This window comes from Ascaphus truei, chromosome 1, assembly GCF_040206685.1.
Source record: "Ascaphus truei isolate aAscTru1 chromosome 1, aAscTru1.hap1, whole genome shotgun sequence".
Classification (NCBI taxonomy): Eukaryota; Metazoa; Chordata; class Amphibia; order Anura; family Ascaphidae; genus Ascaphus; species Ascaphus truei.
Genome location: NC_134483.1, coordinates 35,437,303 through 35,454,403, shown reverse-complemented (window position 1 = coordinate 35,454,403; position 17,101 = coordinate 35,437,303). Strand labels below are relative to the sequence as shown.

At 43.7% G+C, this 17,101-nt stretch overlaps 1 protein-coding gene across 2 annotated transcripts in view; it reads left to right on the top strand.

Moving 5' to 3' along the window:
- The first annotated feature begins 1,405 nt into the window (after window positions 1–1,405).
- Window positions 1,406–17,101, top strand: part of MYO5B (myosin VB) — a 340,466-nt gene continuing 324,770 nt past the window's right edge. For both annotated transcript variants that reach the window (XM_075586196.1, XM_075586185.1), the window contains exon 1: window positions 1,406–1,688. In XM_075586196.1, the coding sequence (XP_075442311.1) occupies window positions 1,662–1,688 (27 nt within the window). In that variant the 5' untranslated portion in view covers window positions 1,406–1,661. The remainder of the gene's footprint in view (window positions 1,689–17,101) is intronic.

Here is a 17,101-nt window from a genome sequence, read left to right as displayed (position 1 = left end):
TATCATACCACTTAGATTGTAAGCTCTTCAGGGCAGGGATGTCCTTTCCTATTGTGTGATTTTGCTGCGCTTATTGTATAATTATAATTCCCTGTACTGTATTCTTTGTGAAGGGCTGAGTACACTTTTGGCGCTATATAAATAAAGAAAAATTGTGTATATAAATAAAGACATACAATACAATACAAGAGGACAGCCCCAGTGGGGCCCAACCGAACTAACGGCAAAAATATGTTTATTGAGGTAAACATCTATGTGACTGGCACCTTTTGAAATAAAATAAAAATGATCTAATAATTGTAAATGAAAGTTTTCACTGGTAACCAAATGCACTGGCGAGCTTTACACCACCCTTATATTTTATAATAAGGTTGTTTCGTGAAATCTCCATTCTCTATAGTTTGGCCGATCACTTTGCCATCGTTGGCCATAGTGTCTGTGTTTGGGGACAATAAGTTGCAAGATACACAACTTCAGCTTTCACATGGCAAAGAGAAACATTGTGTTTTTCACAGTAGACCGTGTGCGCAGTTTTACATGTAGGGCAGAGCAGAAGGATCTCATGCAGCCAGCAGGTGTCCTGTTTGCAGCATCAGTTCTGTGCTGCACACACAGTAAATGAAGTATATAAATCCGGTAAAGGAAGAGCAGCAGGGAGCCTGGAGCCTACAAAAAGTTAATAGAGAAGATCAATGTATGGACATTGGTTTCAACTATTGAATAACCAATTTCTGGCAAAACCTCACATATGCTATTATTATTAGTAGTAATAATTATTAATAGTCGTAGTAGTAGTATATGGGTTTGTTCATCGAAGCACAATACAGGTGCAAAGCATAATTACTTCCTGCACCAAAGAGCTTACAATCTATATTTGTTTAACATGTACATAAAGCACAGAGAGTTACAGTGACTTGGATCTGGTATGGGGGTTTAGCACTTTCCAGATCAGCTTAGGATAATCTCCCCCCAGCTCTTTATATGCAGCGTGACTGTGCTGAATACCAGGGTGTACCAACAGCAAATGTGTATATGTGCTCTTGTGAGTGTATAGACATATATATTATGTACGAGTATGAGTGTGTTCAAGTATCTACAGTATATGCATGTGTGTGTGTGTGTGTGTGTGTGTGTGTGTGTGAAATGTGTGTGTGTGTGTGTGTGTGTGTGTGTGTGTGTGTGTGTGTGTGTGTGTGTGTGAAATTATGTATCTCAAAGCAAAAGTTGGGCAAAAAAGAAAAATGCCCCCCCACATGTACCAACCCCAAAATATCCTACTGATTTCTCTTAGATGCATTCCCGCCTCAAGCAGCACTATAGTATATGTGCCTTGTTATGTATAGGAGCCGGTGTGTCAGCCTGCACTCCTCCCATACCTGAGCAGGGAGCGGCCTGAGGAGGAGCAGCAGCACACACACACACACACACTCACACACACTCAGCCCGAGTCACAGGGATAATAAGGGAGGCTGTGCGAAGTGCAGGTCTCCTGGCAGCACAAGGGACCCGGCGACCCCTCCTCCTCACCCCGGGACCCTCCTCCTCCTCACCCCCGGGACCCGGACACCTCCCGTGCGATCACTGAGCCCCTCTGAATGGGATCAATCCGATCACCTCACTGGATCCCTTCCACCTCTGCCGTGTGATCTCCCGCACAGGACATGTCTGTCTTTGAACTTTACACCCGGGTGAGTCTCCTATCTGTGACCATCACTTTATATCCCCTCAGTATTGTGAGCAGGTGTATGTGTATACTGTATGTCCCCTGCCTATATATATATGTGTGACAGGCTTGTGTTATGTGAATAGCATGTGCCGTTGCTGCTGCTCACCTACACATTGCTGCACATTATTCTTGCTGCTGCTCACCTACACATTGCTGCACATTATTATTATTGCTGCAGTTCTTCTGTTCATAGGGAATGATTACCCAGGCTGATCTGAGTGTATCTTTATTTCTGGCCACTATTAATACCGGTGGCATTTTGGTTGAATCACTGTTTCAGCGCTTGATAGCATGATATGTTTTTTCTTGCTGGTATATTTGGTTATTCTGTATGATTCTCTCAGGGGGGAAGTTGTAGGGAATGGTTTCCCTGGCTTTAGCATTGAGCTGGGTATAAAACCCTGGACTGATATTGGCCAGGATGGGAATGAGAATATATTAGGCACATGGTTAACCCCTTTGATGTAAGAGACCAGCTTAATGATTTGCCAGCCACTGTGACTGTGTATTAAGGAAATGAGGTTTATGTTTGCCTTTTGATCTAGCTATGTACCTCTTTCTACAAAACACTTCCCCAGTCACCCTGCAATCACTCAGTGAAACATACCATAACATTAATCCCCTATTGGGCCCCAAACATTGACTATGTACTAACTTTATTGTGTTGCAAGTGTCACTCATCTTAATTGTCCTATCTAAAGTCATGATAATAAAGAATTAGTTGGCCAACTCCATTCCTCATGACCCCCCAACAGGTCAGGTTTTCAGGATATCCCTACTTCAGCACAGGTGGCCTCTAGGTCTGGTGTGTTTGACAGGGCAGGGTGCCTTATTGCTGCCTTTATTTGTCCAGTGGCAGGATAAGCAGCTGGGCAGTGGCACTGATTTTAGGGCATCACCTGAATTTACACATTGGCATGGAGAGGACCTATTAATCTTAATCTGATTTGTGTTTATAATTAAGTGACAGTTTATACAATATGCTGATAAAAAGACTACATATAAAAAAAGTAAACATAAATTATTGTAATGGTCTACGATGTGGAAATGCGTAAGAATACTTGAATTAACACCCACACTGTCAGAAGTGTCTGCAATGCATTACTGTGCAACGAAAGGCTATCAAGAATGTCCCAGGATTGCTGACAATTTTGTTTTACACACAGCTGGCAGATTGTGACAGTACTAGTTGGGCAGGAATACCATTGCATTTTAACCAACCACTCAATATCACCACTACTTTTTTTTATTAACCAATTTATGGTTCCACTTTTGAATATATATATATATATATATATATATATATATATATATATATATTAGGAAACCTATCTCCTGTTTTGCTTTTAAATGTATGCATCCTTCTATCTAAACTATGGCTAAAATGGCTTTTTCCCAAATGGAACCAGTACTTTGTAAAGCCATTTTGACCACTGTTTAAAAGAAACCATTTCATCGGTCACTTGATGACATCGCACAATATTGTCCTGTGTCCGGAATACAGACACTTTGGTTTAGATGTGGCAGTTGAGTTCTAGTACCTTATTGCTACAATATTCCTGGATATGATCGGAGGTATTGGGGATGCCTCTGATTATAAAGAGTCCTGGGAGCCTCAGAGACCCATGTTCCCTAGCTGTCACCCACAATACTCTTGTAAACCCATTTATACACCCAAATATAGTTCTGATAAAAACCAGCACAACTCGTTCATTTTACTTCAACCACGGCCCATCAGCAGTATTTCTTAGCACATAGTAACTTGTGTAATGGAAAATGTTTAGTGCAGATTATCTCAATTTCTAAAGGTCTTGTTAATTGGGGTTGAAAATGTGAATTGCTACCATATTACCCACCTACACGTGTCTGAACCCAAATGTATCTGTGACAAGCTACGTCCGTTTAGATAACAGATCTTCTTCAGGTTTTGTATAGATGTCACAGCGACCGTTTCACCCCATGCAGCAGCACATCACTAAGTACCTCAGATTTCCACTGCTCTTATAACCCTGACATGGTGTTACCCTGATATAACGCAGCGATGCACAGGTTTCCAGCTTCAGCACTTACACAGTATAATGCAACATACCTCCGATTTTTACACTAAGTGCAAAGTATATGCTGCATTGTTCACAGCATGTACTGGTTATATTTTAATGATGCTTCTGATTTTCTGCATATTTAATAGCAATGTGTGCAGTATATTGCATTGTACATGTCATATGGTTCACACCTCGGCTTGTTGGGCACTGGCAGCTGAATATGATCTGAGATATTTGGCCTGGGTCTTAAATTTTTATCTGCAAGTGGTCCTCTGAGACCCCCTTTTCCTATCTACTGAGAGGAGGAGTAGCTCAGTGAGTAAAGACACTGACTGTAAACAATGACCCCGAGTTTGGAGCAGGGGAATCTGGCTCATATCCCGGTGTCAGCTCCTTGTGACCTTGGGCAAGTCACTTTATCTACCATTAGTGCTACTGAAACCAACAGTGACCCATGTTATTTAACGTATTATCATGTGTGTTAAAGTGGGTAATAATGTCTACTACATCTGTGTCACCCGCCAACCTCTGGTAACCCCGTAACGCAACAAAATTAGGTTCTGTTCAAATTAGTTATCAAGCCTCCTCCCCACCCCCCACCCCCAACAGGTCAGGTATTCAGGCTATCCCTGCTTCAGCACAGGTGGCTCAATCAGTCCCTGCTTTAGCACAGGTGATGGACCTACGTCTTTTTTCAACCTCATCTACTATGTAACTGTGTAACAGGTGGTGCAGTCTTCGACTGAGACACCTGTGCTGAAGCAGGGATATCCTGAAAGCGTGACCTGTTGGGGAGGCTTGAGGACTGGAGTTGAGCACCCCCTGAGTTGCAGTACCACTCCAGCCTACATGGGAGGGTAATCACTGATATCCCCTATACAAGCAGCGCTGGGGTTCTCCCATGGAAACGAGTGTTGGGAGAGCAGGTGGGACATTGCTAGGCAGGTCATTCATATTGCTAGGCAGGTTCAGACACATCGAAAGCGGAAGTATCCAGGCGGTTTCGATTGTACAGTAGCATGCTAGGGATCGCTGATATTTTATACACCTCTCACAGAGCAGCAGTGCTCAACTCCAGTCCTCAAGACCCCCCCCCCCTCCCAACAGGTCAGGTGTTTAGGATATCCCTGCTTCAGCACAGGTGACTCGGTCGAAGACCACCACCTGTGCTGAAGCAGGGATATCCTAAAAACCTGACCTGTTGGGGGGGGGGGTCATGAGGAATGCAGTTGAGCCCCCCTGCCACAGAGCCATAAAACACCCCTTACTTACAGGTGACATCACAATCGCTGCTGTCTGACTGTTTACATTCAATAACCGCTGCGTAGGACAAGCTCAGGTGGAGAGATATCTTCAGTTTGTGGCTGGTAACGGATTTAACGTTTGCACAAAATAACGCTTTTGTGTGACGGTGCCTCAGTGGCATATTTGCCTGGGGCAGGCTGGATGTTAAGCTGCCTGGTAACTTATTACCTGGAAACGAGCAAACTAAGCGCTCAGACCAGACACCTTGAACTGTTCCACTCCTGCTTCTTTTTTTATTGGGTTTATTTCTAGCGCACGCATCATTATTTGCTATTTTCTGTAGTGCTGATTGTTACTGGTGCCATGAAATCTCTCTCTGCCCCCTACTCCCACCCCCTCCCCCTCCCCGGGGCAATACCAGTGCAAGGAAACCAGTTTATCAAAGTAGATCTGCCCTTTTAATGGGATTCATTTTCTCTGATAAATAAGGTGTGTATTTTGTAAATAAAATAAAATAAATAAATCAGCCAGGAGACTAGTAAATGTACTTTATTTTTTCCAATACATAATGGTTTCAAGTCCCACAGGATCCTTATTCAAGCTGTTTTTTCCCACAATTAAATTAGCAAACCCCATCCATTAAAAAAATAAATATATATATTATTTTGTTTGCATAAGCCCTTTGCAAGTGAAGTGACAGTGGTTGTAGAATTCTGTATATTATATCCTAATACGTGTGTCATCGTGTAACTCCCTCTGTCCACACCTATCTCATATGGTACCATGACTCACACAGCACAGAATACAGTAGGTGGAAAGTGAATTGATACATCAAACCAGGGTCTCAGCTGCATAATACATAGGGGACATATTTATCAATAAAAACGGATAAGTGCAGAACCACATAATATTGGGCTTAAATGTTCATTTTTCTAAATCTGTATGTGTATGTACAGTATATATCACATTGATTTAAGGGCTATTTTTTTTCGGAGAAGTGGCTCAGTGAGTAAAGACACTGACTGGCACTGAGTTTGAAAAAGGGGAACCTGCTTCAATTCCCGGTGTCGCCTCCTTGTGACCTTGGGCAAGTCACTTTATCTCCCTGTGCCTCAGGCACCAAAAACATAGATTGTAATCTCCACAGAGCAGGGACCTGTGCTTGCAAATTGTCTCTGTAAAGCGCTTCATAAAACTAGCAGCGCTATACAAGAACATGCTATTATTATTATTATTATTATATTTTTTCTTTTGTCGTTTTTATTTCCTGACCAGTTTTCTGCTTTAAAGCGGCAGTCCTAGCTGCTGCATTATTTATTTTTTTACATTTTATTCCCCCCCCCCTTAATATGTGCATCAATACAATCCCCACAATGAGAAGTACTTAGCTAGATTGACGATCTATCGGCGAAGATTCGGCTCGGGTGTTCACTAAATGGCTGCAGAGGAGTATTGACTCAGTATCTGTGACTTTGTAAATGGTTGATATAGAAACAAAAGGCTTGTTACATTATAATACATTAAAAATGTAATTCAGAGTTGTTTTTTTTTTTTTTTAATGCTACAAGTATTTTTTCATAGTACAGAACTTATTTATTTAAAAAAAAACACACACATGTAGGATATTGCTTGAACTGCAGCTTTAACATAGATATAAAAAGCAGAGATGTTACTGAAATAAGCACTTCTGTCTGGATGTATAAGCCAATGAATTCTTATTTAAATACTCACAATGTGAGTAATTTATCTGAGTTACAATACTGGGGTAGAACAGAAGTAAAAAAGAGCTCCAAATGTATCTTAAGGTAATGGGGTTTGCCCTTCCATAAACCTGATGCTGTTTTTTGCAACCAATCTGTTCTCTCTGCCCCTTTTTGTATCTAAAGCCCTCTCCCGCCTTAAACCTTTTCTCACTGACTGCCCCACACCTCTGGAATGCCCTTCCCCTAAATACCCGACTAGCACCCTCTCTATCCACCTTTAAGACCCACCTCAAAACACACTTGCTTAAGGAAGCATATGAGTTGCTCCATGGCTTATACTTTACACCTCATACATAAAGCTTGGCCCCCTGCAGATGCACTTACCAGAACACCCTCCTACTGTCTCTGTGCATCCTTCCTACCAACCAATTAGATTGTAAGCTCTTCAGAGCAGGGACTCCTTTTCCTAAATGTTACTTTTATGTCTGAAGCACTTCTTCCCGTTACATGTTATTTATAGTATTTATTATTTATTTGATTGCCATGTCGCAATGTACATTAATGGCGCTATATAAATAAAGACATACATATTTGCATACATACTTTGGCGCCCGGGAGACTGGATACATACAGTAACCACTACATGGTCACACAGAAAGTTGAGTTGGTTTATTTTCTTGGTTGAAGACTGAGTGTTAAACCTTTTCTCCCTTCCACCAGATGCCAAGAGCCTCCTCTATACTATCACAGTATAAGGGCACATGGGTGAGATGGGCCACGCACCAATTGTATTCTATTGGGGTCATTTTCAATACATGAAAATCAATAAGGAACCATGAGATTGGTTGGACCCTAAACAATTCCTTAGCATGGTTGTGTCGTATTTCCACCATAGATTTAAGGCTGAGACAGTAACGTGGGGCAGAAAAGGACGATTTTCAGAAAGATTAAACTTATGACATTTTTGGAAACTAAAGGTGGAGTGTATTTTATCTGTTACAAGCAATATAGCCTGCAGGTGCTTGTATTCATATTTATAAGCAATACATTTGCTAACAGATACAGTACTGTAAATACAGTAGCTGTGGCTTTATTCTGGTACCTAACATCATTAGATGATATTTCACTGGGGGGTTTTGTTTGCCTTCCTCTGGATCAATACAGTATATTGTAAGTACAGATATAGGATACAGTATCTGTCGTCCAAATTTAGCATAGGTTGAACTTGATGGACGTATGTCTTTTTTCAACCTCATCTACTATGTAACTATGTAAGGATGTAACTATCTGTAAGGATGTACCTGTTAAGAGGTCATTCTGACAGTGATCTTGGTGCAGTCACACGGTCACTATTTGGTCATGATGGTCGGGGGAAGTAAAACTACTCGGGAAATGAAGGAAGGAGAGAAGTATTCTAACACAATATAAAAGAAACAAATCTTTAACAGCACTGGCATTTTTTTCTCTGATTAATCATGTGCTGCTGTTTTGCGCCCTCTCCCCTCCCCCCCGTAAAGTCGCCTGATTTGAGCAAGGGTATTAAAATGATTTTTTTGTTTAACAAGTCTAGTGTCATCATCACCAGTGTTGTGTTTATTATGAAATTATGATTTATTGGATGTAAAATTCAAGGGTGAAAAAAATATATATACTATGCATCTTAACCCAGGCTGTGCTTTAAACCTGTGTAATGCAGCAGGCATAAACTTATAAGGGTCCATGTCATGTGGATTTGAAGCAAAAGGTGGCACTGTGTGCTCATTTGCATGTCATTTCCCAGAATCCCTTGCTACAGTGGAAGCGCTGTACGCTGGGCGATAATGGTGAAAGGCAGGGTTGCAGACCTGTCTAAGACATGCAAATGAGCACACAATAATATTTCAACTTATATATATATATATATAGATATATTTATTATTATTATTATCTTTCTCAAGATGTAGCCAACTGAGGCTATGCACAAAAGTGCCGTAGTGTGTACCATATCTTTCAACTGGGGCCCATGGGCCAAATGCATCTCTCAAAGGCACTTGATGAGGCCATTGGACCCTGCTCCTGCTAATTTCACACTAGTTGCTCAGGCAGCTGAGTGCAGTTTTTCACATTGAAGCTCACTTGCAAGTTAAGGTAATAATGTAAAAATACAATGCTTGCTTGCAAATTGTTGAAATTATAAGAATGTTTAAGCCTTTAAATGTATCTAAAATGACATTACAATAACCTTGTGGCTCTTCTATGCCTAAATGTTTGGATTTAACCCAGTGTTTTTCAACCAAGGTTCCTAGGAAGCCTTGTGTTCCCCAGGTATCCCTAAAGAGTTCTCTGCAATTTTCAGGCCATTTGAAAATTGCACCAAATACAGAAGAATTTACCATGCATCTGATCTCAGACGCGCTATTAGAGAGGGTTGGGGTTCCTTACAATGCATCTGATCTTAGACGCGCTATTAGAGCGGGTTGGGGCTCCTTACAGTGCATCTGATCTCAGACGCGCTATTAGAGAGGGTTGGGGTTCCTTACAATGCATCTGATCTCAGACGCGCTATTAGAGAGGGTTGGGATTTCACAATGTAATTATAAGGTTCCCTAACTAAAAAAGGTTTAAAAAACCCTGATCTAACCCCTGTGTAGAACAGTTGAAGAGCTCTGCTTTAGGCTGTTCATTGAATTCCTACTGCCCATAAGGGAATATTTATTTCTCTAGGCACTCAGGTCTTCTTTTTAAGGTAATTTATGCAGAACTACTGAGAGTCTCTCGCTGGAAGGCAGTGTCACTCAATCTTCTGCCCCGGTGTCCTCAAACTTCATTTGCGTTCTGCCGGCCACTGCAGCAGCGAAATGAGGCAGCTGATGGAAACAATCAGGAGGGTAAAAACTAAACCCAAGCAGTCCGATTATATTTAGTGCACAGGGAAATTTATTCCCTAGTTTATAAATCGCTGGCAGAAAATGCTGATGGCAGCGCAGAATCTAGCAGTCCTCCCTTGTTTAATTGTGAACTACATATTGTACCAATTTTTCAGCCAGGAGACTTCAGTAAATGTACTTTCGTATTTTTCATTACACAAAGATTTCAACTCTCACAGGAGACCTTTTCAAGCTGTCTGTTTTCACAATTGAATTGGCAATCCCCGTTATTTCCTTTAGAATTTGCCTGAATCAACGAGATTCCAAGGGAAGAGACATTCTGGTTCCAGAATGTTATGCATTACGTCCTAATGTGTGTCGTCATGTAACTCCCTGTAACCCGGGTCACGATTTTAAGGTTGTTTATGCAGAGCTAATCAAGTGGCACTCACTGGAAGGTAGTATCACTCAACCGTCTGCACTCATGTTCTCATATTGTTAACAGACTTGAAGTTCTAAGACAACACTTAGGGGTAGATCTTCAGAAGTCCGTTAAATCTGGCCTCCTAATGTGACGTTACCTAATTAGGTAACAGGCGTTGGGTTTCCTCCATTTAATGGGTCTCCTCCAAGCTAAATACATGCAAAAATAACGGTCGTTAGTGATATCATTAGCAATGGCTTAACGCCATGTGTAGTTGGCTTCATGTAACATGGCGTTAATCCTGTCTTATCTGAAGGTGGCTTTACTCCCATGCAGACCCTGAATAGAAGTTTCATTGAAGTAAAAAAAAGAGAAGATAGGAGAAGAACCCTGTAAATAACAATATAATAGGTATCATTTAACTAACGGTGGTTTTACACTCTTCCAGGCCCTGTTGCAGACATGTTTCAGGGTCTGGATGTGAGTAGCACCTTTTGCTAGGACCTAACTAACGTTACATCCCAGCGGTGTCTGTAACAGAGCTCCGGGACATGCGTTGTTAGAGGGAACCCCTCTTTTGCTCATCATTAGCACTAATGTCCATTATGGCTGGAAACAGCACTTAACGCATCATTACTGAGCTTTGAAGATCCCCCGTATCACATAATGATACTGTACGTTACCTGAAGTTTAAGTATTTAACAGACTTCTGAGGATCTATACCCCTTAGGCCAGGTCACCGGTGGTGACGCGGCGCGCGCCACACGCCAATCACTCGCCTCAATAGTGGCAGACTCCAGTGTCTTCTTGCGTGTTGGCTCACGCATTGCGGTGGCGCGTCAGCCAGCATGGGATACAACACGATTGTGTTCCCGTGCAGCGATGCGGTCACGTGGTGCGCTGGGAGCCAATACAAGGGCAGATAGTTTGGACCAATGGAGCACAGCTGCTGTTGACCAATTGCCATCTCCCCCTGTCATGGCTGCGCCCCCCGCACCTCCCATCGCTCCCTACAGACCGCAGATCGCGGATTTAAGCTGTGCACGCGCTGCCAGGATGCTAGGCACGTGTGCAGCAGCCTCCACCAAGTACTTAGCCTTATATGGGTTAACAGATTTTCTAGCTGAAGAGTTCTTGTATAGAAGCCGTCCCCTGCCAAATTACACACAGGTAAAATCCCGCTCAGCAGTAACTATTGGGTGCTATCTGTACCTGCCACATGTCGCACTGTCTGGATCTCAGTGTCCCTTGAAGCTATACTAAAGACCGAGCTGGATTCATCATGTGGTTTCATTCTGACAGTTGTTGTGTGAGTACGGGGGGGGGGGGGGGGGCGATCTGTATGACGGATCCTAAAGGAAAGGATCTAGTGGCACAGCTCAGATTTTGATTTGCTCCTGTGTCAAATGTAAAGAATATTTATCAACTGATGTCTTTGGACAGATTTATTCAGGCTCGGCAGAAATTAGTAACAGTCCGAGACACAGAATGACATATATCTCATTACAGTTATGCACACGGGGTATAAAGAGGTGACAATGAACTCGACAGTAGCGCAACCAGGTGGGGGTGCAAGGGTGCATTTGCACCCCCAAAATTTGCTATCACACTTACAGAGGCCCAGCACTCCCCCCCACAGCAATGAAACTGATAGCTGTGGGAGAGAACTGTAAGAGAGCAGCCCTTTACCATCCGCATCGCGAAGTCAGATGACGCGGCGGCGTCACTATGTGTGTCATCACATGACGCGTTGCCAAAACGGCGTCAATCCTCAATCAGATTTTCTGATTGGGCCCCCATAACGTGACATATATTGATGCTTGAAAATGTACTTTTTTTACAAAAATTACAGTGTGAAGCAAATACAGTAGTTCTTATGATACAATATAGGGATGAGCACTAAACCTAATACTTACACGTTAAGAACGGGGGATTCCTGAAGAGTTCAGAGTCTAATCTGTGACTGATTTGTTGTGCACCACAGAGAGATTATCTTGTATTTACATTGGTTTGCAGCAGTACTAGATCTAGTACAACAAAACTCGCCTCTTCTACCAGCGACATCCCACTGTACATCACTGTTCGGCAAGAGGCGCAGGTGGAACACTAACTTTTACTGAATGTGGGTTTCAGACAGGATAAGGCAAAGGCCCAAATCTGAATCCAAAGCCAAATACAAATGGGGGGCTGCAGCAATCGTGGTTCCTGTTTAATTCAGTTGGCTGGCAGAAGAGGGATCTGCAAATGTGTGACAGACATTCTCAGTGCTGCTCCCTGACCAGGGCGGGGAGGGCTGGGGTGGACGTTGTGAAGATCTAAAGGAAGAACCCTGAGGAAGTGAAAAGGAATCCTGAAGTGGGAAGGCGGTGTGTCTTTTCCTCCGCCTCAACCAGGCAATCAAATCATCCGGACTCTCCTGTAGATACTGGGACCACAAGATGGACATCTTGGAGTGTAAGCTCTTCGGAGCAGGGACTCCTTTTCCTAAATGTTACTTTTATGTCTGAAGCGCTTCTTCGTGTTGTTTATACTACTATGTCACGTGTATTACTGCTGTGAAGCGTTATGTACATTAATGGCGCTATATAAATAAAGACATACATACTGTACATACACATACATCTTTGGGATATAGTCTCTCGGTCTGTTCTTTCGGCAGGTCCTGCATCACTGAGACATGCTGAAGATCACTTATATAGGTTTATTCACTAAGGTACTGGCCCCTCAGATTGTAAGATTCATAAAACGGGAAGTTAAATAGGGGGGGGGGGGGAATCTGTAAATGGGTGGAAGGAATTGAGCAATGAATGTCTTGGAATCGCGGAGAGCTGGCATAATGGGTTTCTTAGTCCATGTAATCCTTTTCTCTTGAAGTGTGGAACACAGAAGCCAGCATCATCATTTCATAATGTGACATTTTGCTCAGCAGGTACCTGCCGGGGCTTCATTGTAATTAAACAGCATGCAAATTCCACACATTGCTTACTAGATGTTATTAAACTCTGAGTCAGTGAAAATAAATACCAAATCTATTATTTAAATCACCCTTCCTAAGGCTCCAAGAAGAAGAAAAAAAGAACAATCTTCTTTAAAGACTCAGTGGCTGTCTGGGAAGTGAATGGGGAAGCCTTGCCGAAAAGTGATTTGAGTACATACAGAATACACATAAATTCCACAGGGGCACCTACCCTTAAAGGGACCGAGACTTCAAGCTTTACTGAACAGGAAGAGATGTGTGCTCAGCAGCTATGGGAACCGAATCTTCCCCATCCACATTCTGCGTGTGAGCATCGTGATCTCGTGCTCATCTGAGGATTTGGTTTTATTAAACGTTGACTTCTGTTCCTCCCTGTGAATTGTACCTGTTGATGTACATTTTGTTTGGGCTTTCTTTTAGCGACATCATTTATTTCCTTAGTTTGCATTAAAGGTGTCATTCCACCCGGACTGATTTTTTTTTCTTTATAAAAGAAACCACCCTGAGTCCGAAAGTTTCCAAATGCTTTACGTGGTTTGTACTGGAAGAAAAGCCAGCAAGTTATTGCAAAGTACTGACTGGCAGGTCACTGGGACAGGGAAGGGTTGATACTTACCCTGAATAATACATCTTTGTTATTGGTCTACTTTTTTTTACTTTTTTACTGGTTAACACAAAACGTAAGTAACATTTCAGAGTTCTAGAAGTATGACATGTTATTTAAGGGCAGAAAAATGCTAACCGCTCAACCTTAATAAACAAGTAATAGTGAAGTATCTAGAAACATAGAAAAATACAAACCGTTTCCCTTCCTCCCCCCCTTTGAAGAAGCGTGAAAGACGCGTGAAACGGTCGTCGGGTTTTAACTGGCGTCATGACGATGGCGCCGGGTGGTGGGGACAGACACACCTGAGAGTACACCTGTAAACTGGTTGTATAACAGTGGTTTTATACTATTAGGCTGCGCTTATAGTGCCGGCAACAGCGACACAACGGTGACATCATGCTGCGGGCGCTGGAAAAATGAAATTGACTTGACTCCCAGCGATCGCGACCAAGCCGTTACTCCGTCGCGCCGCATCTACTATAAGCGCACGAGACAGCAGCAATACATTTGTTTTGCCGTGACGTCGCGTCGCCGGCAATATAAGCGCAGCCTTAGAGTGAACATGACTGATACATACGGACTTTTCAGATGTAACTTTGTCTCTATGAGGGGGATGTGGCTAAGGCTGCGTCCATACAGGGGCAGACCGCACAGACGTGTCCGCACGCTGAGCGATCAGACTGCCTAAAGGCAATGATCGCATGGAAGCGGGAGGGGGTGTGCGATGTGCGTGAAATCAGTCAAAACTGATTTCTCGCGCGATAGGGTGGTCACGTGAGCGGTTCTCCCAATGAGGGGAGGACATCACTGGCCCACCCACGGCGCTTGTACTAAGGCCAGGGAAAGCATCCTCTTTCCCTCAGCCTCCGCGCGGCTGCAGTCTCTATGGACACAGCCTAAGGCTGACTCTGGATACTTACACAGAGATCCACAGCAATGCAGCAAATGTATGTAATCACCTTACAGCTTAAATAGGTTTTCTCTGCAAGTGCAAAGTATGTGCGCAAGTATTATGCAATTAAAAGTATATCTAAATACTATATTGTGGCTTGCGCTTTACCCCTGTTTTAATAAATACAGGGGATCTTTCATGGGTTACATTGCACCTTCTGATTGATCAGTCACTACACTTGCTGAATATAGACAGAACCTACAGTAGGGTGTAAAGAGTTTGGAATTACACCATATTGTATGGATCTGCTCTGCTGTGTTAGTCCGCGCTTATAGTGCCGACAATGGCGACGCTGATGTTACGCTGCGGTCACTGGGTAAATCAAATTGAAGTGACTTCCAGAGATCGCGACCAAGCCATCGCGCCGGGCCTACTATAAGCGCACGCGACGGCGTCAATACATTTGTTTTGACGCGACGTCTCTCTCGCCATCACTATAAGCGCAGCCTAAGGCCGTGTCCATAGATGGACAGGCCGTGCTGAGGCATGCGGACGCTCCGCGCTGAGCCCCTGCATCCTCAATGAGGATGCCTTGAGAGGGGGCTCACGCGAGCGTCCGCAGGCGTGCTCAGGAGTTGGAGGTTTCAGCCGAGCGCCAAGCTGTTTTTCAGCGTGCTGTCGGCTGAAACCCTCCAATCGCAGCACACCAGCGTCAACGTCACGGCGCCGTGACGTCGGCGCCGTGACATTGACGTCAGTGCGTCGCGGGCGATTGGCCCAGCGACGCACTGACCCCGCCTCCAACCACCTCCCCCCGGCTACCTTCGCGCACGCTGGCTCGCCTGCCAGTACGTGCAATCGCGCTAACTGATGCAGGCGAGCCTCAGCGTTAGCGCGCCTCCGCTCTCCCCAAACATCTATGGCCCGGGCCTAAGAGATGTATGCTGACATACAGTAGCTGAATGAATCACTACACCCTATTATTATTAACCCCCTTCTGTAACAACCAGGGACATAACGATATATTCTCAATTGTAAATGGTAACCAACACTGAATATGCTGCTAATCACCGCTATGACCGGATATTTTACACTATTTGAGACATCCATACTGACATCATTTGGATTCATAAGATTATTTATCTGCTTACCTTGATACAAACCAAGCGGTTTGTGACAGTTACTCTCAGGGGATATTGTTACACTACAGATGATTTCCCTATATCTATCTGTATACTGGCATTGTTTCAGTTTACCTTTGTATCCCACCACCGGGGATTTTTAACACTTGACACTGCGTGTATATATGTAGCACTTAATGAGTCTATTTGGTTAATAACATTTTATTTTTTTGGTGTTTTTAGACAGTTTGCTGTGACCACATCGTTTTTGGTTCTCAGTCATATCAGACAGATTCCTGATATATAGCCCAGGTGTAATAACCCCAATTAAAAAGAACATTATTTGAAGACTATCTGTCTGCTTTATTGTATTAGGAATTTTTGGGCTGACTGCAGATATAGGTCTAGCCCCTATTACCCCCCCTTATCGTAGATCAGGTCCCCTAAGGTGTTCTGGGGTCTGGTTAGGTGTCTCTGTGTGGTGCATACCTGCTGGCAACAGGAGGGCCTGAGTCTCCCGCGATGACATGGGGGACAACAGGAACAGGTTACTGGGGTGAATGCCTTCATTCTCGTTCAATGGTGCAGCGCCTCCATCTGTAATAAGGCCCAGGGATGCGGGGTGGAATCCCTACCACAGAAATCCCCCTCCCAGGGATTGAGAGATTCCAGTCTCGCACAAGGATTATCTTTAAAAGCAGCAGTCTCTTTATTCTCTTGGGCAGCAGCAGCAGCCGACAGGTACAGGGATGCACAGTCCACTACTGTTCTCCCTTGTGATGATCCTGCCGCCACTCTAGACCAAAGGGCATCCAGAGTGGGGCTAGCTCTTCCCTCACCCCCTAAGCAGGGTGAGAGGTATTTGGTCCACCTCACTGACTACAGCTATATCAGCTCTACTCATGAGCTGATCACTCCTCTCCTCACTAAGTCACTATCACTACTGTCAGACTAACAGAACACACACTAAATAGGAAGTGCACCGCTCTTTTATGATATCAGCAGGCACCGCCCCTGTGTCTCTTGCTTTGACACAGGGTCAGGTGACCTACCTCCACCACTCAGGGCCCGTGCTTGAAGTGGGGGAAACCCATGATAACTCCTGGCAACCTACCCTTACCAGGGATTATACCAGGAGAAGGATAGAACTATAGCCCCATTTCTTACCAGGGCTACACAGGTAATATGTTTTGATCCCTCTTGGATCACCGTGTAAACATGTTATTTAAGGGACAAGGGTCGGAATGGACCATCAGTAGCTACAGAGAGACTGTCGTACAACCCAAGCAATGAGCTGTGCCACCCTAAACAAGAGATCAAACACCACTCACGTGGAAAACGTTCTGGTAATAATTACACGTAGTTGACCATTTGCTGTATCTAATGCCGAGCTGTTCATTTTCCTTTTCCCGGGATCAACTCATCCTACAATTTCTCACATCACTACCATCAACATGAATCTGTGATAAGATAAATGAGCTTCTTCCGATTAATAAAGGTGACTCTGGGTGCCCTCTG